General features: G+C 45.2%; 1 protein-coding gene across 1 annotated transcript; it reads right to left on the bottom strand.

Moving 5' to 3' along the window:
- Window positions 1-1,193: 1,193 nt before the first annotated feature.
- ZNF180 (zinc finger protein 180) lies at window positions 1,194-25,839 on the bottom strand. The gene is made up of 5 exons (XM_054710927.1): window positions 25,584-25,839; window positions 21,868-21,955; window positions 9,926-10,000; window positions 4,941-5,064; window positions 1,194-3,821 (listed from the first exon to the last, which is right to left on the bottom strand). The coding sequence occupies exons 2-5, from the start codon at window positions 21,919-21,921 to the stop codon at window positions 2,095-2,097; spliced, it is 1,980 nt and encodes a 659-aa protein (XP_054566902.1). The 5' UTR covers window positions 21,922-21,955; window positions 25,584-25,839; the 3' UTR covers window positions 1,194-2,094.
- Between the last annotated feature and the right edge of the window lie 282 nt (window positions 25,840-26,121).

A 26,121-nucleotide genomic window follows, 5' to 3' on the forward strand; every position in this document is an offset into this window, starting at 1 on the left:
GCTACTGATCAGATGGATGGTCACTTAGCCTTTTATATGTAGAGAGATAATAATGGGGGAGGTGGCTAATAATGCCCCATTGCTAACTTAGGATTTTCTTTTTTTTTTTTTCTAACTTAGAATTTTCACAATTTTATGTTCTCTCCAAAAGGCAATGCATGGAGAATCCCTGCTGTCCCACTATCTGTACAGTTATGGACTAACTGAAGATTCTCTTGGGGTGAGGAGCCAGTTTTCCAGCCATTAACACTTGTTCTCCCAGAAATTCAATCACTACCAGGTGTGTTTCACCCTCTGACTTAATCCTCAGAGATGGCTCCAGTTAGAGTCATGTCTTTGGGACATAATTTTACAAGGAAAACCCCTTATTAGATGTCACTTTAGCCTTTTCTTTCTCCAGGGAATTTACCTCTATTCTCACTTCAACTGTCAAAATCATGTTTTTTTATTAACTCTGGGATTAGAGATTCCAGGTCCATAATCCACAGAATTAAAATTCATGATTTAGGAGGAAAGGCCAGAAAGACATGTGAACCAAATCTAAGGGGGAAAAAAGTAAATGAGAAGCTACCAATCTTACCTCGCTTAATTTAGGTGATGAGCACTTAGCCAGGGCAGTGCCTTCCCATTCAGAACACTCTCATATTAAGAAACATATTTCAGCCCTAGCTGGTTTGGCTCAGTGGATAGAACGTCGGCCTGTGGACTAAAGGGTCCTGGGTTCGATTCTGGTCAAGGACACATGCCCGGGTTGCAAGGTCAATCCCCAGTGTGGTGCTTGCAGGAGGCAACTAATCAATGATTCTCTCTCATCATTGATGTTTCTATCTTTCTCTCCCTTTCCCTTCCTCTCTGAAATCAATAAAAATATATTAAAAAGAAACATATTTCAAAGAAAAAAGACAATCTATATGGGGGTGGAGGGGAGACAGAGAAGCCCACCTGTTCTTACACTGCCCATGCAACTCAGTCCCAATACCTAAAATCCTTCCTGGCCTAAACTTCCAGTACCATATTCCCATGAAAATATTTTATTTTCAATGAGGAATATTCCTGAGAACTCTAGGTTTTACCCAAGTGTCCTAATCATAGTAATCCTATGGAAACTTCAGAACCCTGAGGAATCTCTGTTATCTGGCTGTCTGGTCTTTCCTAAATGGTCAAAGGAAATGAAAATAAATCTTTCTTGCTTGCTTTTGACCAATTTTTACTCATCATATCATTTATCAAAATAGTATGCATTCAAAAAGACCAGGCAAAAACCTAAAAATTAAATAGACACACCTAGAATCCCTTTTAATTTTGATCCACACACAAATATCTTATCACAATAGTTCTAGAAATAAATGTTCCAAACTCCTGTCCTACATTTTTCACTTTGCATCATAGCCATTTTCCTAATTTTTACAAAATCCTCTGTATGAGAGGAAGTGCTGCATAAAAGAGAATATAAAGTAGTTAGTGAAGAAGTCATGTTGTCAGATGATACACTGAACTACTGTTTTCCAACCCAATTTCTAATAACCACAGTAATTTTTCAACCTTCTCCACACCACCACCAGGGCTAGCATTCTCATTTACTCTTTATTGGAAAAGAGGTCTATACCATTGGCAATCACTCCATAGCATATTGTCCATTTAATGGCAATTCTCTCTAAGTGCTTTCTGCAAGGAAAACTGCCAAAATGGTTTCATAAAGACTGTTTGATTTTGTATGCAGAATTTTTAAATAAAATGTGAGAACCTGACCAACCGGAGTGGCTCAGTTGGTTGAGCACTGTCCCATGAACCAAAAGGTCACCTCTTCAATTCTAGTCAGGGTGCATGCCTGGGTTGTGGGCTCAATCTCCAGTAGGGGGTGTGCAGAAAGCAGCCAATCGATGCTTTTCTAAAATCAATAAAAACACATTTTTTTAAAAAAGTGTGATCCATGGTCCCTCCTTTCTTCTCCAAAACAAATTTCCAGATACATAATAATAGGGCTAACGGAAAGCTTTTCTGCATACATTAATCTTATCCATGTTTTTCCATATATATGCTTCCTTGGAAGGGAGGAGGGATGAAGGAATATACTCTGGCTAAGAAATTTCCAAACTAGTGACATTCATAGGGTTTCTCTTCAGTATGAGTTGCCTGATGCCTAATAAGTTTAGAGCTGTTAATAAAAGCTTTCCCACATTGATTACATGTAAAGGGTTTCTCTCCAGTATGTGTTCTTTGATGTACAATAAGTCGAGCACTCAAGCTGAATGTTTTCCCACATTGATTACATTCATAGGGCTTCTCCCCAGTATGAGTTCTCTGATGTTGAGTAAGGCATGAACTCTGCCTAAAGGATTTCCCACACTGACTGCATTCATAGGGCTTTTCTCCAGTATGAGTTCTCTGATGTACAACAAGAACATAACTCTGGCTGAACGACTTCCCACACTGATTACATTCATAGGGTTTTTCTCCTGTATGAGTTCTTTGATGCATAACAAGGTGTGAACTGCGGTTGAAAGATTTTCCACACTCGTTACATTCATAGGGTTTCTCTCCAGTATGAGTCCTTTGATGTGCCACAAGCTGAGAACTCCAGCTGAAAGATTTCCCACATTGATTACATTCAAAGGGTTTTTCTCCTGTATGAGTTCTCTGATGGGCAACAAGTTTATAACTCTGACTAAAGGACTTTCCACATTGGTTGCATTCATAGGGTTTTTCTCCAGTGTGAATTCTTTGATGTGCAATAAGTTTATAGCTCTGGATAAATGATTTCCCACATTGATTACATTCATAGGGCTTCTCTCCTGTATGAGTTCTTTGATGTGCAATAAGCTTGTAGCTCTGTCTGAATGACTTTCCACACTGACTGCATTCATAAGGCTTCTCTCCAGTATGAGTTCTCTGATGTACAACAAGGACATAGCTCTGGCTAAAGGATTTCCCACATTGATTACATCTATAAGGTTTCTCTCCAGTATGAGTCCTCTGATGGGAAACAAGGTGAGAGCTCCGGCTGAAGGATTTCCCACATTCATTACATTCATAAGGTCTCTCCCCTGTATGCGTTCTCTGATGTGCAGCAAGATGAGAGCTCCAGCTGAAGGATTTCCTGCATTGGTTACATTCAAAGGGTTTCTCTTCAGAATTTTTCATGTTTGGAGCAAGAAATGAATTCTCAGAGATTTTACTACAATTATATTCAACAGGAATTTTCTGTTGTTCATTATGGGATATGCTATGGTTTAAAACTTCCCCACATTCCTTAACATCAAAGGGTTTTCCTCTTGCATGTATTTTCTCATGTATATTTACCGGTGTACCATGGCTAAAAGATTGAATATTGTTGCTAAACCCACAGGATTTATCTTCTGTTTCAGTTCTTGTAAATTGAATAAGGTGAATGCTCTGGTTTTTTCCATATTCATTATTTTCACATAGTTTCTCATTGTCACTAATCATCTGATGACTGCCCACAACAGAATGATGTAATTTTTTAACACGAGAGACATGTTTATGGAAATGGTTTCTTATGGGTATCATCTGGGGTGAAAGAAAACTGGAATTCAGACAACTCTTTTCCTCAAGTTCATCACTTTTGCAGACTCTCTCATGAGTAACAGCATTCTTTTGAATGAATGCCACTTTCTTAAAAAGTCTTTCTTGTTTTTCCTGTTGCTTCTCCAACTGGTCCTTACAAATACAAACTTCTTCACATGAAGATAACCAAGGATCATCTCTTGTCAGCCTTTCTAATTTCACTCCATGGGATGGTTCATCATCAATAATTCTCGGCTTTATTGTTGATTCTCTTCTTCCAAGTGCAGTTGCCAAGTCTGGAAGAAAGCAAAATAAAATAACCTAGCCAAAAAATGTTGGAATAGTGAAATAAAGCTGACAAGAAAGAATGCAAAATACATGTAGATTTGTTTTCAGCTATTATAACCTGGATTGAGAATCAAGAGGGTGGGATGAAGCAATAAGCTGAAAACTACCACAGCCCAATAGTATAACACGGCATTCAAATGGAATAATTTAATCATAGTTTTACTGAATATCTAAGACTTTAGATACCAAATCAAAATCTCCATGTTCCAAAATAAGATCACTTATATAAACTAAAAGAATCACAAAACAATTTTGCAATTCTTAGCAAAGTGATAAAGGGTCCTTTCTACCCTCTTTAGTGCTAAACACATGTTCAATGAAATAGAAATTAGTGTCTACATTTCTAGGAATTTCTAAAAGCATGAAACTTGTTAGCATAGCCTATGTCAGTAAGACATGAGCAAACTACAACAGTGAACCAGAAAAAAGAATTGGGGACACTGTTATCCCAGAGTTCCCTAAACGCCTTAGGGTTAATATGTCCCCATGGATTCCTGTGATTCCGAATGAGAGAGAATGGAGATTAGCTCATAAGCAGAAGCCTCGCTGGCTAAGTCAAGCATTAGAGAGTATCTGGAAAAGTGGTGATGTATATAATCCACTAGGAGATGGGAAATGAAGAAAAATGTGGCATGCCCTATGGGGATTTTTCAATCTAACCTTCTATACCTATGATGACTCATTTGTGTCTGTTTCTCACCAGGATATGTGTGTTGGAAAATTCTTTTTATACTCATCCTGTTGCTCCAAGTAGGAAATTGTGTCTGGTTTGAAAGATATAGGACTTTGGGTGCCTGGGCTGGAGACAAGGAAAATTACTGCAGAATTTGGTCTCAGTTTTTGGCCTTTGGAAATCATAAAGATTAAACAAGCTCAACCCAAAGAAACTGTACCTTTTCTACCCTACAAATTTAAATTAAATTAAATTTTCACCGGGGAATAAAAAGCACAAATAAAATCTATATGTGGCCAAAGCCATTTTTACCTCTGGACTGCAAAATTCTCAATCAATAAGAAATAATTTCAAACATACAGACTTCTTAATAAATTGGGGACCATATTCTTACCCCAAGAGACCAAGTCCCTGTGGTTCTCAAGGATCACATCTCTGTCCAGGGTCCTCTGAGCAGGGTTCAAAATGCCCTCTTCCTGAGTGAAGTCCACAGTCACAATTTTGAAGTTTACTCCTTCCTAAAACAGGACACACATTCCTGCTCAGCTGGGCATCATTTCCCTTTAATGTTCATAGAGGAAGAAAAGTTTGACAGATGGCAGAAAGGAAACTTGATGTCCCGGAAGCTGTACTGAAATAGTCAGCATTCAAAGAATTCTAGTCAAGGAGTACATGTGTCTTCTAGGTGAGCCCTTTTGGGTTTTGGATGCTAGATCTGTTTTTGCAACCCCAAAGAGAAACACCAGAGAAGAACTAATATACAATTTCTCTCTTGGTCGCCTTAAAGAAAATGCTTACTTCTATTTTTGCACTGGTATATAGAATTCCCACATAGGAATTCCCTCCAAATTACCAAGAAACTAACAGAACAAGGATCAGTAATCTTTTTCTATCAAAGGTCAAAGATACAGTCTGTTACAACTACTCAGCTGTAGCAAGAGAGCAGCCATAGAAGATAAACAAATGGGTGTAGCTATATCACAATAAAATGTTATTTACACAAACAGGTAGTAGGCTGCATTTGGTTCCAGGCTCTACTTTGCTGATGCCTGAAGTAGAAGATGAAATGTAGACCTTGATGAAACAGAGGTTAAAAGCACTGGATTTGGAAAAAAAGAGACTTGGGTTTTCTCACCTATAAACAGTATATGTCTGAATTAAAAAAAATAAATCTAATGTGACAATCTGTGTATTAATGGTGAGTTTACTCTATTTATTAGGCTTAATCATACCCAATTCATTGGGTTGCTGAGTCAACTGTGATGATGAATATAATCACATTAGCAATTATTATTGTCTGAAAACTCTGAGAAATTCAATGACAGCCAATGTGACCTCTAGTCTTCAGATGACAGTTCTATTTGTCTACACAGACCTGCACTGTAGTAGAGCCTTCAGGAGATGTTCAGGCATTACTGCCATATAAAAAGCACTGCCTCCTTTGAGCAGGAAAGGACCTATTTCCAAAACTACTGGGGAGGAACTTTGATCCAAAAAAGAAGTGCTGAGGGTGACCTGTCTTTACCCAAAGGCAGCAAAAGCCAGGGAAATTGAATGCCACTAGCCACTAAAGGTTTTTAAAATAGACCAGATTTTATTAAGCTGTAATTCATGAATAGGACACAGGGTCTGTGAATCCCAAGAAACTCCAAGCGAAATGCTACTGTACTGCATTTTTCTATGTTGGGGCCATAAATTTCACCAAAATCTCAAAGGTTTTCATGATTAGCCCAAAATGGGATTGAACCTCTGTAACCTCTGTTGAATACGGATCTATTCTATAGTACTGTTTTCCAACCTCTATTCCATGCTTCCTTTTAATAAATATGTACTCCTTTTTGCCATTTAATGTAGGTACCTAATCAAGCTGGTTCAAATATCAAATAAATAATACTAGACTAGCACCTCCCACTCCATCCCAGCTATATGTTCTCGAAGTTCCACATTTTCTTATCATCTGCATAATGGTCATTTTTGTCACTAGGCTACAGTCCATGAAAGAAAGTAGAAGGTATTTATAGTTTGCAACTGTAACTCCAGTGCTTAGAATAGTGTTGGTGTACAGTAAATACTAAATACATATTTGGTAAATTATGTCAATACATCAATCAATAGAATTAATAGACTTTATAATATATCCAAATAATCCTGGTCCAAAGTCTATTTTTTGAAATTAAATCTTTATTGTTGAAAGTATTACATAAGTTCCCCACCCCCTGCCCCATTAACCCTTCTAGCCCACCCCAGGCCTTCACCACTCTATTAGCTGTGTCCACGGTATATGCATATATGCATACAAGTTCATTGGTTGATCTCTTGATCTCTTCCACCCACCCACCTACCCTCCCCGTCTTCCCTCTGAAGTTCAAGAGTTTGTTTATACTTCTATGACTTGGTCTATTTTTGATCATCAGTTTATTTGGTTCATTAGATTCCATATATGAGAGAGATCATGTGATACTTATCTTTCTCTGACTGGCTTATTTCACTTAGCATAATACTCTCCAGGTCCCTCCATACTGTCTCAAAGGGTAAGAGATCCTTCTTTTTTTTTTTTTTTACTGCTGCATAGTATTCCATGGTATAAATGCACCACAGCTTTTTATCCACTCATCTACTGATGGGCACTTGGGCTGTTTCCAGATCTTAGCTATTGTAAATTGTGCTGCTATGAACATTGAGGTGTATACATTCTTTCTGATTGGTGTTTTGGGTCTGGTCCAAATTCTGATTTAGGTCTTCTCCTCTCACCTGAAACGCAAAGGGCCTATCACATACCTATTTGAAAAAAGTCCTTCAATATGTGGATACTGGCTTTTCTATCCCCACTTACTCTATTCTGCCTCACCTGGCCCCAAATCCCCACTCCTCCAAAGTCCTTCTCAAAACCTTCAACTGCATCCTTGGGAACTCATCTGCTATAATAATGAAATCCTACGGCTTCAACATCTTCACTGAATATTCCCTCTACATCCCTGTGTTAATGGAAACCTACCTTCCCCCTGTGGACTCCTTCCTCCACAGACCTCCCAGGCTTAGGGTGGTCATGCTCTCCCATCCAAGGCGGGGAGGGTGTGAGTCCTCCCAGTTACACTGAAACCCTTATCACTTACCATACTTCTTAGAGTTTTGTCCTACCAACCTCTGAAACCACCACGCCCATCCCCTGAAGACTTATAATACCCATGGTTCATTCCCCATTTCAAGAACTTGAATTGTTTTACCTTCATTGTCTATAGCAGCGATTTTCAATATTTTCCATCTCATGGCACATATAAACTAATTACTAGAATTCTGAGGTACACCAAAAAATATACTACATTTTTGCCAATCTGACAAAAAAGGTATAATTTTATTAACTTACAAAAAATAATAGTAATTACCTACCCTTTTTGCTCCAAAGTGACTTTAAAAAAAAACAACAACAGGTGCATATATTTATTAACCAATCACAACCTTACTGTGCGACGTGACCAATAAGATATAACTCTATTATATGACCTATATATTTATGGTTCAAGATAGGGCATTCACACTGGATGGCTATTGTTTTGGCTGTTGTCATTTTTTAATTTGACAATCTAAGGGAAAAGAAGTCAGTGCCCCTGACTAAATAGTCAGATATTGTATGTTTTAAAAATTATTATGGCACCCAATGAGCCTGAAGCAGCACCCTGGTTGAGAATCTCTGGTCTACAGCATCCATTGGTGGAGTTCTCTGGTAACACTATACAAATAACTGACTTTAAGGAAGCCCTTACTGTGTAGTGCCAGGCAGTGTGCTTATCCATGACACAAATTACCATTCAATTCTCACAAGGTCCTTGGGAGAAAATTCTACTAGGAACACCACTTTTCAGATGAAGAACTAGAGAAATTAACATATGCCTACAGTTGGTAGCTGGTCTACAACCTCATGGTTGCTTGACATCAGAGGTTGTATCCTCAGTCATCAATTCACATGGACTAGCCAAACTCCCAGACCCTAAAAGTGCTCTTCAGCACCCCACTCTTAGGGTGATACCCCAGACCTAACATAAAGTACTCTACCTCTCAAATCAAACACATAGAACGGCCTACTCTTTGATTACATCACATTACTATTTCTTTACTACAATATCAGATTAAAAAATTTTTTTTCAATTACAGTTTATATTCAATGTTGTTTTGTATAAGTTTCATATGTACAGCATAATATTTAGACAATCATATACTTTTCGCAAAGTGGTCCCCACAGTATTTTCAGCACACACCTACCTGGCACTGGAAATACATAATTGTTACAATATTATTGACTATATTCCCTATGCTGTACTTTACATCCCCATGACTATTTTGTAACTACCAATCTGTTCTTCTCAATCTCTTCGCCTTTTATACCCAGTCCCCCAACCACATCCTCTCTGGCAACTTCTCCACTTTACTTGTTCAATTACTCCCTTTACCTTTCTCATTCTTGGATGGTTTGGGGCCATTACTCTGTTGACATGTCTACTATTACTATCTATCAATAGTCTATATTCTTTTCCTTTCTAGTTAGTATCCTCTTTTATCTTTTCTATCTTAATTATTCAGTTTAGAGTCTGGAGATCATTCATTTTAATCCTATTTAATATTAAAAAATTCTCTTTCAAATATTACCTTGACCTATGGGGCTTCCACTGAATGCTTGTGGCTACAAAAACGAAACCAATCTGAATGTCAATCTACCATCTATGGGAAGTAGGTTACAGAATGCTCCCCTCTGGGAGAGGGGAGACCTGTAGAAGCAGCTGGTTAGAGTGTTGTCAATTGATGGTCACTACCTTGGATAATCCCTTCAGATCCTCCAGCAACCCTAATATGTTCTCCCATAATCCAACATTACTACTTTAAGACCTCTCTACACATGTCAAATGTCTCTCCATTCCAATCCCCACCCTCACAGCCAACAGATACAGGAACTATTGTTCAGAGGCAAATCTAAGCTTTCACATAACTCAATCTCATTCGTCCTTTATGCGTCCTTCTTCCTGTGGAGAGCCATTTATTCACATACACTCTGAACTAATTCCCCTGGCATTGATGAAGGACTCTGCTTTATAGTTTTATCTTCTCTCTCTCTCCTGACCATTAACTTCTTTTCCCCCCACTAACTCCTTCCTGCACCTGTGAGTCATATCTTTTCAATCCTTTAAGGAAATTTTAAAAAAGCCCTTCAACTTCAAATGTCCTGACAGCTATCACTCTCTTCAATCTTTCACATGATCACCAAGTTTCTGTAAATTTACCTCCATTTCCATCACTTTCTACTCACTTCCCAGTTCACTTCAATCTGGCTTCTGCCACCAACCAGCCGCCCACATTTCTCAATGTAAAGAGGCCATGTGTCCAACTCACCTGGGATGAGACGGCCACTGGCCCAGAATCTTCTCTCTCGACCTTGATGATAATCTCTTGAGGAAGGAGAGAGTCCTGAGAAAGTAGAAGAGGTGAGAGAAAGGAAATTAAAGGGAGTTCCATCACAGCTCAAAACTCTCACTGTGAGCAGGCTAGGATTTGACATACCACCTGTTTTAATGCATCCCACCAATATTCCTGCTCCCTCCCTTTGGTAAGCTCAAGTGAGCCATGTGGGGGGTGGAGCGTGAGGGGGTGCATCTGGCGGGTCACTGAAACATCAGACCTGTGTCTCTGTGGACCTTCCAAGCTAGCCCAGCTGCCAGCCGAGTGAGTGACCCCAGGCACTATGTAGAAGAAAAGAAATGTCCAGCTGGTCCCTGCCTGAATCCCTGGACCTCAGAATTGCAAGCAAGTAAGACAGAATCCAGCATGACCAAAGAATGATCGAGGGGGGAAAATCAATAAATTAACTTCACGAAACATTTGGCATAAAGCACCACCAATAGAAAATCTACTGTGAAGACTTCTTACAAATCGGTAAGAAAAAGATAGCCGCCACAGAAAATGGACAAAGGAAAATACAATGCAGCTCAACTGTGAAGAAATAAAAGTGCCAGTGAATATGCAAAAAGATGCTCACCTCGTTAAATCAAATAAAACCAAATTTCTATAATTATCTCTCTATATATTAGAGACCATCAATTCACACTGGTACCTCCAATTATAATTCAACACATTTTATTCTAGCTTTCCTGTTTTCCATATTGGCACCTTCCTTCTCCTGCATCCAATGTTCACTTAAATTTACTGATCTGCTCAAAGCCCCTGTATGTAACCAAAATCCCAACCATGTGGAGTGTTTCTTTTGTCTGTTGCTTACAATTCCTCCTGTGGCCCACTGGTCAAGAGCTTCTTATACTCCTAGTGGAAGTTTAACTTGACCCAATCTTTCTGCACTGGCTACATATATATATTAAGTCCTCACTTGAGGATGTGTTTTTACTGATTTGAGAGAGAGAGAGAGAGAGAGAGAGAGAGAGAGAGAGGGAGGAAGGGAGAAAGAGAAACATTGATGTGAGAGAGAAACATCAATTGGTTGCCTCCCGTTCGTACACTGACCACGGATCAAATCCATAACCTAGGTATGTGCCTTGACTGGGAATTAAATCCGAAACCATTTTGGCGCACAAAAAAACGCTCCAACCAACTGAGCCATCTGCCAGGGCTGGACTGGAAAAAAAAAAAAAAAAAAAAAAAAATATATATTTATATATATATTATTTATTTTATTTTATTTTTTTTATATTTTTATTGACTTTAGAGAGAGGAAGGTGCCTCAGCGCAGTAGGTAGCGCGTCAGTCTCATAGAGAGAGGAAAGGAGAGGGAGAGAGAGAGAAACATCGATCAGTTGCCTCCCATATGCACCCTGACTGGGGATCGAACCTGCAAGCTGAGTATGTGCCCTGAGTGGGAATCGAACCTGCCACCTTTCAGTGTATTGTACGATGCTCAATCAACTGAGCCACACCAGCCACGTTAGCAATATATTTTTTAAATAACATTTTATTTGGAAATAGTTTAAGACTTGTAAGAGGTTGCAAAAATAGAACAAAGAATTCCTATGTACCCTTAGCCCAGCTTCCGCTGATGCTAGTATTAACACAACCACAGTACACTGTCAAAATTAGAAAACTGATATTGGTACAGTATTTTTAACTCAGGCACAAACTTTTTTTTTCAGATTTTGTCAGTTTTTGTAGATACTCTTTGCTTTTATTTTTGTCTTTTTAATAGAAATATTTTAATATAATATACTATCCAATAAGTCTACTTATATTTCATTAGCAAATAACAGAAAGTACACTTAGATGTATATATGTACAAGAAAACTCATTAAAGGGTTACAGTATCCTAGATAAATGGGAGGATGCATTAAATAATGTCCATCAGTAAGTGCCTGGTTAAATAAATGATGCTTCATCCAGATAAATGAATACTATGTAGCAGTCGAGAGAAGAGACAAATTTGCCTAAACTGATGTGTATAAATGACAGACAGATGTTTATAATACACTAGAGGCCTGATGCACGAAATTCGTGCAAGAGTAGGCCTTCCTCCCCCTGGCTGCTGGCACCAGCTTCCCTCTGGCACCTGGGACCTGGGCTTTCCTCGCAGCCCCGGTTTCTTCCAAAGTCTGATCTAATTAGCATATTATGCTTTTATTATTATAGATTGTTGAATGAAAAAAAATCTATAAAATATGAACAGATTTCTATAGAATACAAACATACACAGAAAAGTAAGGACAGTCTCCAAAGCATTAAAAGCAGTTATTTTTGGGAGGGAGAGAATTGAGGAGCAGGTTCACAGTCTATGTTTTAATACTGTATCTATTTTTTAATAACACTTATTTCCCTTAATCAGAAACCAGAAAAAATATTTTTCTCTTGAAAAATCACTTTGGAACCAGATAATTCCTAAGAGTGTTGTGTGTGTGTGTGTGAGTGTGTGTGTGTGTGTACATATATATATGGGGGTGGGCAAAAGTAGGTTTATAGTTATAATATCTATCCTATCTAATAAAAGCCTAATATGCTAAGTGTCCAGTCGTCCTGTTGAGCATTCAACCAATCAAAGTGTAATATGCTAATGATATGCTAAGGCCCCTCAACCACTCGGTATGATGTGCAGTGACCACCAGGGAGCAGACACTCTGACCGGTAGGTTAGCTTGCTTCTGAGGTCTGGCTGACTGGGTCTGAGTGAGATGGGCCGGACACACCCTGGAGCCCTCCCACGGTCCCTCCCCTGCTGGCCAACCTCCCACATCCTTCCCCAGCCCCGATCGTGCACCGGTGGGATCCCTTGGCCTGGCCTGGCCTGTGCCCTCTTGCAACACAGGACCCCTCAGGGGATGTCGGAGAGCCGGTTTCAGCCCAATCCCCGCAGGCCAGGCCGAGGGACCCCACTGGTGCACTAATTTGTGCACTGTGCCTCTAGTATCTATATCTATATATATAAAAGCCTAAGCGACTGTCTGACCAGTAGCTATGATGCGCATTGACCACCAGGGGGCAGATGCTCAACACAGGAGCTGCCAAGGGACAGCAACTTTGCAGAGTGCCCTCTTGCACTCCAGGACCCCTTGGGGGATGCCAGACTGCCGGTTTTGGCCTGATCCCCGCAGGCCAGGCCGAGGGACCCCACCTGCTGGAGGGACCCCGCTCACTCCACAGACACCCTTTGAGCCCCAGCACTGCCCCAGGTGCGGCCGGCTGGGGAGGGACCATGGGAAGTTGGCTCCAGGGCGTGTCCAGCCTGTCTCACCCAGTCCTGCCCCGCAGGCCACCTTCTAATTAATTTACTTTAAATGTGCACAAATTCGCACACCAGGCCTCTAGTATACATATATTTGGTCATCCAGGTGACTAAAATATATGTCTCAGATATAGCTGGTCTTCACCCACAGTTCCTAATTCACGGCTCCTTAGGATTTTCTCTCTTGCTCTGTTAATGAAGTGAGTTTTGAATCCTACCCAAGGGTGGACTCTGGTTGCCAGTAGGAGCCAACAATGTCATTAGAGAACTAGAACTTTCGGTCCCACCGTGATTTCCAGGGAGAGGAGAGGGGCTTGGGGTTGGATCGATCATGACTATGTAATGAAGCCTCCATAAAACCCCCAAAGAACAGCCCTCAGTCCCTGTTTTAGACAGCTTCCACACAGGGAACTAGAGCGCTTCCGAGAGCCACCGTGCCAGGCCCAGGGGCCACGAGGACAGCAGCTCCTTCCCTCAGGACCTGGCCCTACGTGTCTCTTCATCCGGGTGCTGACTCATATCCTTTAGCATCCTCTGAAATAGATCGGTAATCTAGAAAGTCAATGGGTTTCCCGATTTCTGTGAGCTGTTCTAGCAAAGTAACTGAACTCAAAGAGGGGTCATGGGAACCTGTGGTTTATAGTCAGTTGGTCAGAAAAGCACAGATAACAACGTGGCTTGCAGCTGGCATCTAAAGTAGAGGGTGGCGTTGTGGGACTGAGCTCCTTACCTATGGAATCTGATTCTATCTCTGGGTAGATAGTGCCAGAATTGAGTTGAATGACACCTTGCTGGAGTTGGAGAATTGCTTGTTGGTGTGAGGAAGCGCATGCGCGCGCACACACACACACACATGCGCGCGCGCGTACACACACACACACACACACACACACACACACACACACGTTGGTATTGGGTCCGGGAACCCCATTCAACCTCAAACTGCTAATGGACTCAACCATATTGTGGAAACTCACTGCAAAGAGAAATCCCATTTGTAACATGTGACAATGCAGACACGTCTTTTCTTGCCACAAAAGTGGTTGATGTTGAATTCTAACAATTTAAAGGTCAGAAGTTAACTCATCCTATAATAATTAAAAACAAAAACAAAAAACTTTGGAAATGAGAAGTTTCTCAAGAAAGGAAAATACTAGACTCTAGTTTAAATTATTACACACACTTTCAGTTTTTGTGTTTTGTTTTGAAACAGCTAAAATCAGTTTCTCTCTCTCTGTCTCTCCCACTCCCTGCCATTCTCTCTAAAAATCAATGGAGCCCTAGCTGGTTTGGCTCAGTGGGTAGAGCATTGGGCCTGTGGACTGAAGGGTCCCAGGTTCAATTCCAGTCCAGGGCACATGCCCTGGTTGCGGGCTTGATCCCCAGTGGGGAGCATGCAGGAGGCAGCCGGTCAATGATTCTCTCTCATCACTGATGTTTCTATCTCTCTCTCTCTCCCTTCTTCACTGAAATCAATAAAAATGTATTAAAAAATAATAAAATAAAAACCAATGGAGCCAAAAACCGGTTTGGCTCAGTGGATACAGCGTCGGCCTGCGGACTCAAGGGTCCCAGGTTCGATTCCGGTCAAGTGCATGTACCTTGGTTGCGGGCACATCCCCAGTAGGGGGTGTGCAAGAGGCAGCTGATCGATGTTTCTCTCTCATTGATGTTTCTAACTCTCTATCCCTCTCTCTTCCTCTCTGTAAAAAATCAATAAAATATATATTTAAAAAAAAAAACACCAATGGAAAAATGTCCTCAGGTGCCAATTAACAAATAAATAAATAGCAATAAAAACATATCCTTGAGTGAGGATTAAAAAATTTTTTTTTCACAGGGAAAATAAAAGAGAGATGGGTTCTGCTCAGAGTCAAGCCTGCCCCCATCCAAACAGTCCATTCTGCCACCTGACCTGCTTTTGTTTCTGTACTTTTGTTTGTGTGTGTGTGTAACTTTTAAAGTAAGAATCTTAAAAAATAAATTAAAAAATATATATATATACATATTTATTTATTTATTTCAGAGAGATGAAGTGACAGGGAGAGACAAAGAAACATCAATGATGAGAGAGAACCATTAATTGGCTGCCTCCTATTCACCCCCCACTGGGGATCGAGCCTGCAGCCAGGGCATGTGCCCTGACTGGGAATCTAACTGTGAGCTCCTGGTTCGTGGTCAATGCTCAACCACTGAGCAACACTGGCCGGGCTACCTTTTTTTTTTTATTCTACTTCCACTAGAGCGGGTTTGGTAAAAGCTGAGCTCTCCTGTTCACTGTGGTTGCACTGGGCTTAAATCAGTACCGACACGGAAGGAACTTCATAGATGTGTGTTGACAGTAAAACCACCACTGAAAAAAACAACAGGGAACGTGCCTCATATTTGTCCCCATGGGTCCCGGAGTCACCAAGTCACACTGAGCTCAAGCCCCTCCTCTGGCCTCAAGAAACCTTTTGGAAGTCCTTCCTTCTCAGAAAACTCAAAGCATCATCCTCCAGCACCCACTCCCAACTTTCTCAAGTTACTGCTCAAAAACCATCTTGTCACAAAAGTGTGTGAACACACACACACACACACACACACACACACACACACACACACCTACACCTACACACTTTCTATCCACTTTGGATTACTGGCTGTTTTGGGAATGTCTCCTGTATTTACATCTTACTTATATCTGAGCTCTGTCCATCTATCTTTTGCCTACTATGTTTAACAGTACACAGAGTACTTCAACATGGACACTCTCAGACAATTATCTAAATCTTTTTGAAGGAGTGAAGTCTATTTCACCAACATAGAAAATAATGGTAATAAAGTTTAGTAAACTCATTTAAGTCATGGAGTTCACCAGGGATGGTCCACACACTGCCTGCCTGATCCACACTCCCCCCCTTTCCATTACCCCACAGCTCAAAGTCTGATCATTCAAGCCCCCATCAAATGCCACCTCTTCCAGGAAGCGGTCCCAGATAGCATAAAGTCTGTCTCTTCTTTCCTTATGATTTCTTGGCTGTTTCTTACTAGGCCACTAAAATCATTCTCCGCGTATTACTTCTATCTATATGCCTCTTCCCTGGGTCATGAATTCTATACAGTAAAAAACTGTAGCCCCACCAGGTGGGGTTGAGCGTCGATCTATGAACCAGGAGGTGACGGTTCGATTCTGGTCAGGGCACATGCCCAGGTTGCAGGCTCCATCCCCAGTGGGGGACATGAGGCAGCCAATCAATGATTCTCTCTCATCAATGATGTTTCTATCTCTCTCTTCCTCTCCCTTCTTCTCTAAAATCAATAAAAATATATTTAAAAACAGAAAACTGTATTTTTCAACTTTGTACTCTCCTCAGTATTAAGTTATCTGAATTTGACAGGACTAGAAATGTGTGCAGGTTGGGATATATGAATGGAATTAAAAGCCTTTACCCCCACTTCTGGGTGCTCTGGACCACCACCACCACCCCCCACACCACACACACACACACACACTATTTTATTTGGCAACTTTGGGGGCATACTTGACAAATAGAAATGTCTATATTTGAGGTGTGCAATGTGACGTCTTGATTATACATATACACTGTCAAATGAGTACCACAATCACGCTAACACATCTATCACCTCACACAGTTACAGCTATTTTGCATGGTGAGGACACTTAAGATAAACTCTCTTTGCAAGCTGTAAGTTCACAGTACAGTATTGTTAACTGTAGTCACCAGGATGTACTACAGTATGTACTAAAGCTGTAAGTTCACAGTACAGTATTGTTAACTGTAGTCACCAGGATGTACATTTGGCTCCAGAACTTACTCCTCCCACCTAGCTGAACCTCTGCACCACGTCCCCAGCCCTCAGCCCCTGGCAGCCACCACTCTTCTGTTTTCATGCGTTCGACTGTTTTAGACTCCACATATAAGAAAGATCATGCAGTATCTGTCTCTCCACGTCTGGCTTACTTCACTGAGCACTTTAAAGTCATGCTTTCTGTCCAGCAGTCACCTCTCCACGTAATAAAGGAACAGTCTCCTTTTTCCTTCGCCTGCTTCACAGAATGGGGACAGGAGCCAGAATGTTGGCTTCCACACAGAGGAGTCCTAGGCAGAAGGTACCAACTGCTCTCTATGTGACACGGGGAACCACGTGACCCAGAACAGAGGAACCGAGACTAGCCAGGCGGCATGGAGTGACCTGCTCGCTGCACGTTGGCCTGTGGTCAAAGCAGACCCAGGGAGGGCTCTGCTCTGTCCTCCCCTGTAAGTAAAACTGACCAAATATACCCCTCCCACCGTGGGGGTAGGACGTTTTGGGGGCAAAACAAAGCTTCCAGTCAAATGACAGAACTGTTGCTGAACTCAGTTCCCAGAGCTTTGCATTTGGGGTTTGCGGGCTGGAAACCCTCTGTCTGTGAGGGGGTTCGGAACATGAATCTGATGGGCATCATGCAGGAGACTTCCCCTCTTTGGTGTGTTTCTCTTCTTGCCCACAGGAGACGAAGGGCAGAGCTCACGTTTCCGTGCGAGGGATGTCATACACGGGGCCCGGGAGTAAAACCAGCCCCTGCCCAAATCAGAGAGCCGAGGGTTCCCTGCCTGATGTTCTCAGGTCCTCCTGACCAGAGGGTCTCGCTAGTTCTCATGCACCAGAAAATTCCCTCTCCATCCCGCAATCATCATCACGAATAATTCTCACTTAACTCAAATAGACAGGACAGACCCTCCACCATGCAGTCACCCACTCACCAACAGCCTGCCCGTCCATGAATGTTGAGAATGACAGGGGACAGGTGAGCTTCTACCACCCCCTTGGCAGGATTTCTGGTCTCAGCCCCTGAAGGCAGGCAGGGCTCAGAGTTGCCTCAAGGCCTTCCCCGGGGGAGCGGGGTGGGGGTGGGGGTGGGGGTAGCGGGGAAGGCTAGCTACTTGTAGGTGTGGACGTTGCTGAAATACCTCAGGCAACATTCCAATACGTTGTCTTCCTAGGCCAGTTCACTGGACTCACGTCCCTCATTCAAGGCCAAGACTTGGGCTCACTCGATTTTTCTCCCTGCCATGGCTCTATTTAGTACCCATCAGGCCCAAACAAATTAACTAGAGGACATTCAGATCTGAGAAGTATGGTACCCAGCCTCCAAGATGGCCCCCAGTGACCCCGCCTCCTGGTAGGCACCCCCTCATGTCGTTTTTGCCCACATGGCACCGCAGTGGGTCTGTGTGACCAACAGATTGCAGAGGACGGGATGGAGTGCCGCTTCTGAGATCAGATGACAAAAGACACTGTGGGTTCCATCTTGGGTGTGTGTGCATTTAAGCTTTCGGTGGTGCACTCTCTCTCTCTGCCTGCCTCCCTCTCTCTCTCTCTCTCTCTCTCTCTCTCTGGCCCTGGGGAGAGGTCTACCTGGTGAGGAACGGAGGCTTCTCGCCAACAGCCACGTGAGTGACCTTGCCAGTGGGTCGTCCTACACAGCAGCCTTCTGCGGGCAGCGGCCCGGCAACAACACTGCACCCTCGCCAGACACCAGCGCCAGAAACACACAGACAAGCCGCTGCCAGGGGCCTGGCCCTCAGAGAACGTGTGAGATAACAAATGCTGGCTGCTTTCAGCTGCTAAGTCCTGGGGTATGCGACCATAGGTAGCTAATGCAAGGTTCCTATGTAACCCTGGGATATATAAGAAGCACAATTCTGTCTACGAGAACGAAATCATCTTTCTGCCCAGTGTGCCTCACTTAGGCCTTTACACTGGCTAGGCCAGGTGTCCTCAAACTACGGCCCGCGGGCCACAGGCGGGTGTTTTTGCCGTTTTGTTTTTTTACTTCAAAATAAGATATGTGCAGTGTGCGTAGGAATTTGTTCATAGGTTTTTTTTAAACTACAGTCCGGCCCTCCAACGGTCTGAGGGACAGTGAACTGGCCCCCTGTTTAAAAAGTTTGAGGACCCCTGGGCTAGGCAATAAAAAACATGCGAGGAAAGTACACATTACAATGAACAGACTGCTGATTCCGTTGTATGACATAGAAGAAGGACCATTAAGATTCCCAGGGCCCTGGCCGATGTGGCTCAGTTGGCTGGAGTGCCGTCCTTGCACCGAAAGGCTGTGGGTTTGATTCCCAGTCAGGGCACGTACCTAGGTTGCAGGTACGATCCCCAGTTGGGACACATGTGGGAGGCAATCAATCCATGTTTTTCTCAATCTCTCTCTCCCTCTCTCTCTCTCTCACTCCCTTCTCCTCTCTCTAAAACCAGTAAGTATATCCTCAGGTGAAGATTAAAAAAAAAGAAAGAAAGAAAGAAAGATTCCCAGAAAACACATGAAGTCACTAGCTTATAGTAGAATGCCAATGGTCACATCAAAATGCCTTGTACCTGTAATTTTGATTTAAAAAAAAGAATATAAATTTATATTTGCTTAACTCTTTTCAAAAAACTCTTATGCATGTGTACAGGAAGCATATGCAAAAAAACATTTACAGCAGTGCTATTTGTAATAGCAAAAAACCGAACACTAAATAGCCATTAACAGTGTGTCCATAAACCTCACAGCATTCATGTAGAAGTCCAAATCTGGGCACCAGGTGTGCACATGGTATCAAAGTGTCACTGCTCCCAGCCCCTCAGAGTGGCCAGAGTTAGGGAACATAGGAGTATGTGCCTGTACATACACACACACACACACACACACACACACACACACACACACACACACAGCACACACACATTTCTACGTATTTCTGCATCAACATTCTGAAAGCCATGAGCCACAATACCTCCAATGCCCACTGAACACCAGTTCATTCCAGTGTTCTCTGTCCATATCTGACGGAGAGACCCTGCTTGATGCTCCTCGACCCCCCTGGGCCCTGCTGCCCCATAGGAAGCCACCCTGTGCCGGGGGGCCCCCCCACCCTGCTTGGGCTCTGACTCTGCAGGCCAGGTGGCCCCTCCTCATGGACCCACTCGCCTGCCCCCAGACTTGGCTCCGTGGGGAAGCCCTCGACATCCTGCTTGGGCTCTGATACTCCATGCCAGGCCACCCTCATGTACGGATGATCTCAACTAGCTCAGGCTGTGACACCCCAAACGAGATGCACGCCCCCCCCCCCCAGTCCCAACATGGTGCACATGTCACCCTGCTCTGGCTCTGATACCCACGCTGGCACCCTCTCTGCACTTGGGCTCCTCTCTCTGGATGCCCTTCTCACTTGCTCTGGCCCCGTCACCCCAAACGAGATCCCCTCTTCCGTATGGACACTAACCGCACCTACTTGGGCTCTGACTCCTAACACCCCTTCCTTGCCCCGCCTGATGCCTCCACACAGAGATGCCCTCCTCACCCCGATCAGGCCGTGACCCCCACAGCTGGGAGCCCTCCCTCACGTGCAGAGGCCTGCCCGGCTCTGCCTACTTCTGCCCCACCTAATGGCTTCGGGACTGCATTGTTCAGGAAGGCGAAAGTGAAATCCTAACTTAACATTTTCAAGAAATTAAATATTTTCAAAGAATATTTGCTGTAGGAAAATGATTTAAATTGGTAATGTCTTAACCTTAAAATGCGCTGTACAAAAGTACAACAATGTAGATAAATAAAAACACCAAGTCACCTGGAAAGTAACGTACAGATAATCTTTGTTAACTGATATATTTACTGTCTTCTAACATACCTTTTTCTTTTTTCAAATCCTTGCCCAAGGATTGGATTTTATTGATTTTTTTAGAGAGAGAGGAAGGAAGAGGGAGAGAAAGAGAGAAACATCTATGTGAGAGAGAAACAACAATCAGCTGCCTCCCGTACACGCCCTGACCGGTGAATCGAACCTGCAGCCCTCGGAGCACGGGGTGATGCGGGCCTACCGTATTTTCTATACACACACAAACCGCACCCCTTTTAAAAAGGGGGTCATTTCTAAATGCTACTGACTTGCCGAGACCGGTTTGGCTCAGTGGATAGGGCATCGGTCTGCGGACTGAAGGGTCCTGGGTTCGATTCCGGTCAAGGGCATGTACCTTGGTTGCGGGCACATCCCCGGTGGGGGGTGTGCAGGAGGCAGCTGGTCGATGTATCTCTCTCATCAATGTTTCTAGCTCTCTATCCCTCTCCCTTTCTCTCTGTGAAAAATCAATAAAATATATTTTAAAAACATAAAAATAAAAAAATAAATGCTACTGACTTAATGTAGGTCATAAACAAACATCCCTTTACGCTGGTAAACATGCATTATCACCAATGCCTACAGTGGACCTCACGTCATGGTCTTACCATAACGCATCCAACGCTCCTCTTGCGTTGCATATTCTCAAACATTCTTTCAAGCGCTCATTCTCAGGCAAAGCCATGAGTTGCTGGTCAAAGGGCACTCCGTATTCTAAGGGCTTTTGATACAGGGGGCCAAGTTCCTCCCAGAAGGAGTTATATGGGTGAGAAGGGTGAAGAAATGCAGAGAGCCTCATTAAATGCATCGTGTGTAAGTGTTAGGGGCCTGCTAGTCAGGAGGGGCCAAAAGCCCCCCAAACACTGCAGAGAGCGGGACAGCTCCCAAGTCCAGAGGGTTGGGCTGTGGGGCCTGGGCGGGACCCGGCTCTGGGTCTCCGGACGAGGGGAAGGGAAGCTCACTCACCTGCATACAGGCCTCCGTCAGGGGCCCTGGGGGCTTCTCCTCCTGCTCTTCCATGCTCTCCTTCCAGCGCAGGCAGAGGCCTGAGGTCCTGAATTGCAAAGGGAGAAACCCTGAGTACAACCCCGTCCTGTAGGTCCACCTTGGCACCCCGTCCCTGGTTAGTCTCTGCTTCCGGGGTGCATTCTCATGAGAAGTGTGCTTCCAGAGCAGTGGTTCTCAACCTTCCTAATGCCGCGACCCTTTAATACAGTTCCTCATGTTGTGGTGACCCCCAACCATAAAGTTACTTTCGTTGCTACTTCATAACTGTAATTTTGCTACTGTTAATGAATCGTAATGTAAATATCTGTGTTTTCCGATGGTCTTAGGCGATCCCTGTGAAAGGGTCGTTCGACCCCCAAAGGGGTCGCGACCCACAGGTTGAGAACCGCTGCTGTAGAGCCTAAGACCATCGGAAAACACAGATATTTACATTATGATTCATTAACAGTGGCAAAATTACAGTTATGAAGTAGCAACGAAAATAATGTTATGGTTGGGGTCACCACAACATGAGGAACTATATTCAAGGGTCGCGGCATCAGGAAGGCTGAGAACCACTGCTCTAGAGGGTCCTGCCCAGGTTCCAGCCTGGAAAGCTGTGTGTGTACCTGGAGATCCTTGGTCCCTCTCCCAGGCCAGGACTGCAGCCCCAAACTGGGTCCTCCCCTAGCGGAGGCCTCTGGATCCCGCACCAGTGAGCCCAGGTCACGCCCAAACACAGCCCTCACCACCACCACCATCTGCAGCGCAAATCAGTCCCTCCCCACTGGGTTCTGAAATTCCTGCAAACACCTAGTCCATCGAGGACCCCTTCCTCCCCAACCTGAAATCTGTACCCCAAACCAGCATCTCTTCCTAGGGCAAGCAGCAAGGCTCTGGGAGTCATGGCCCCACATCACACTCCCTGACTACGTGCAGGAAGCCAGCAACCTGTCACGACTGCTCCTAACTTCCTGCTCAAATAACCAAGCATATGCACAGAGCTCAGCTGCACCTGGGCCTTCCACTCTTCTGGGGTTGGCCAGCCCCTGCCAGCGCTAGCCCAGGTTCCCATCCCAAAACGCTCCAAGGCCCTGAATGTGTAGCTCTGACCCGGTCCCTCCACCAACCTGGATGTCCTCAGGCCTGAACTGGCAACCGAGATGGCATGGCAGTGGTCGCCTCCTGACAGACCCCAGCACGTGCCAGCCCCTCCCAGGTCCAGAATGTGAGCTTCAGTTGTCTTTGTACCAACTAGACGTTTCTGGGCTGGAGAATGGAATAGCCCCTGGCAAATCCCACCCTATGCATCCCACTCACACCCTCTCTCTCCCTCTCACTCACCCTCTCATCCCTACTGGGTTCTCATTCAACCAACCTCCACAGGCCCCTACTTGAGCCGCACCTGCCTGAATTCCTGCCCAAACACCTCCGTGGGCACCTGCAGCTCAGAAAGATCCCATCTTTTTACCAACCTAGGCATCAGCAGGCTGTGCCTGGGGTGCCATCTGCACAAAGACCCCGGCACCCTTCATCTAATACCCACCTCCAGCCTCTTGTATCCCACCCACACACCTGTGTGTGGGCAGGGACTGGACAGCCCTACCCCGCTGCTGCCCAGAATCTGCAGCTGCTCCCTCTATCCACCTGAGCACCCTCGGGCAGTATCTGGGCCCTAGGGCTGCCCATGCCTCCCCACTCTGCCCACAGGCCAGCGCATGTGCCGAGTGCAGCTGGAGCAGCCCCGATACCAGAACCTCCAGCTCCAAGATGGAACACCCAGGCCTCTGCTCTCAGGGGCCTGTCCTGGCTCTCTTTGCAGGGGCCCATGCACGGAGGCCACCCGCCCAGGTTCCCTCCTCCTGCTGGCATACACAGAGCAGGCTCATGCCCAGAACCTGCATCCAGGACCCGGGCTCTCTGCCAGCCTGCAGGTCAGTGCAGTCCCTGCTCTTCCGATGAGAATCTGCATCCCCCATTCTGTGCTTCAACCTACCTGGGACCTGCAAGTTTCTGTTAGCGTTCTGGGGTCACCTGTGTCCACTGCCTGCTTGCCACCAAAACATCAGAACACACGAACAGTAGCTTAGCACAGAGCTCCAGAAGCAACCCAGATCTTGAGCACTGGCCTGGGGTAGTCAAGCCCATGAGAGACCAGCTCTCATGGGAACTGGACCTTCCACTTCCCCCACCCAAACATGAGCACCTAAGTCTGCAGCACACACCTTGTCCCTCTACCAACCTGGGCCTGCTCATGCCTGCAAGCAGAGTAGCCCCTGGGCAAAGGTCCCAGGAACACCGACTTCATAATCATGTAGGCAGCATCCTGCTTCCCGCCCCCCCGCCCCCCCCAATCAGCTGCCCATCTGATGGCAGCTGCTGCAGCTCTGTCCTTCTGGGCTCCGATTCTGTACCTCCAACCCAGCATCTCCACCAAACCCGAACGCCCTCGGGCTCTGCACCATCCTACCAGGGTCCCAGGGTTACCAGTCCAAAGTCCTGCCTCCCACTGAGAAACTGCCCCCAAGCCCAAGCCCAGCACGTGCAGGGAGCTCTCTGCCTAGATACTGCCTCTAGGCCAGAGGTTCCCAGCGTGGGCACATGCCCCACACGGGGGCAATTTGATTTTTAAGGGGGGCAATTCGAGAATGAGTTATTAAGTGACATTTTTTGCATTTCTTATGGTTCTAGGGGCCTCAGATACAGTATATAAACATATATTGTGACATATTTATGCATTTCAGTTCTCTATTATATGTTTTGAAACTTTTTTGCTATTTTTTTCATATCACTTCATATTATTACTATTTTTAAACCATGTCTTACTCTGTACTTCAACTGTCCTTTCGTTCTTTTATTTTTCTCTTTCATGGATGCCATGTTCTTTGGAAGCTTGTTTAGACCAAGTTAATGGCCTTTTAGGCTTCCTCCATGTGAATAGGAGCTCACTTTTTGAATAATAAGAATTACATGTCATGGGGGGAGGGGGAATATCAGGATTTTAGAGATGCTTAGGTGGGGCATGGCCCCAAAAAAGTTGGGAACCACTGCTCTAGGCCCTCCTCCCTCCTGAGAGTCTGCAGTCCATCAGCCATTCCCACTGAGAGTTGGCTGAAGCGCCACTGTCTCTCCAGGGGCAAGAATCTGCAACTCCCACCCAGTCTCTCCACTACCCAGGGCGGCTCCGAGAAGGGCAGTGTCTGCTCCAGGGTCCAGAGCCAACTGCCCAGAATCTCACTTCCCACTTCCTGCTTCCTACTCAAACACCTGCTCGAGGGTATGGGGGCCCTGACACAGCCCCTCTCCTCCAGGAACCAGAATCTGCAAGTGGGTACTTCATCAACCCAGTGGTCCTCGGGGCCTCCACTACCCAGGCCCGGCCTCGCATGAGGGGGAGGAGGGGTTCTCAGGATGCCCCATCCCCAACACCCGAGCTCAGGGCTGGTCGTCCATCCACCTGAGCATCCTCAGAACCTAGACAAGAGCACCACCGGCCACAGCGCTCGCGCACGCGCGCAGAGCACAGTCCGGAATCGGCTGCGCCACCAGTACCTCCAACTTTGGTGACCTGAGTGAGGCCAAAGGGCCGCCCGCGCAGGTCCCAGACCGCCCACCCACACCCCCAATTCCAGCGGCCGGCCTAGACAATGCCGTGCGCGCACGGGACACCCAGCGCTGCCCCGGCTGGCACCAACCTGGGCGTCTAAGGGCTCGCGGCCCAGGACAGGCCTGCCCCAGCCTCAGGTGTCCGGGACGAGCTCGGTGAAGCAAACACGTACCCCGATTCTGCATACGACGGACTCCGGTTACGGTTACGCTAGTTCTGTCCCCGCCCCAACCCGGTATTCGCAAGGCCGCTCGGAGAGACCCTCGGAAGGGCCGACGTGCGATACGACAGCGAGCGTCCGAGCCTGTGGAGGGGGGTCTCGAGGGGGAGACAATGGCTGCGCTTCTGGCCGAACCCGGAAGTGCATGCGGGCTGGGGAGGTCCGAACTACAATTCCCAGAAGCCTCGGCGGCGCGAGCCGCGTTGAGGGTTCCAGCGCTTCCGGGCAGGTGAACTGGAACCCGGCTTCGAGCTTAGATCCCTGGGGGCTGCGGCTGTGCGCGTCCGGCTTTGTGTGCGGCGCCTAGAGGAGAAGCGGGACCCGAGGCCGAGGCAGACGTGCGTGAGGAGTGGCTGACTTGGGAAAGGCTGGCCCTGGGCCTGGCTTAACGCCCAGGAGTCACCGA

Source organism: Eptesicus fuscus, chromosome 21, assembly GCF_027574615.1.
Source record: "Eptesicus fuscus isolate TK198812 chromosome 21, DD_ASM_mEF_20220401, whole genome shotgun sequence".
Taxonomy (NCBI): domain Eukaryota; kingdom Metazoa; phylum Chordata; class Mammalia; order Chiroptera; family Vespertilionidae; genus Eptesicus; species Eptesicus fuscus.

What these genes read in the sequence shown, in the direction of transcription:
- ZNF180 (XM_054710927.1), bottom strand. Translation starts at nt 21,921, where the DNA reads ATGGAAGAGCAGGAGGAGAAGCCCCCAGGGCCCCTGACGGAGGCCTGT. An exon ending in CAGTGGCCGTCTCATCCCAG is followed by an intron (nt 5,065 to 9,925) that starts GTGAGTTGGACA and finishes GTCCTGTTTTAG; the next exon opens with GAAGGAGTAAACTTCAAAAT. An exon ending in CAGGGACTTGGTCTCTTGGG is followed by an intron (nt 3,822 to 4,940) that starts GTAAGAATATGG and finishes GCTTTCTTCCAG; the next exon opens with ACTTGGCAACTGCACTTGGA.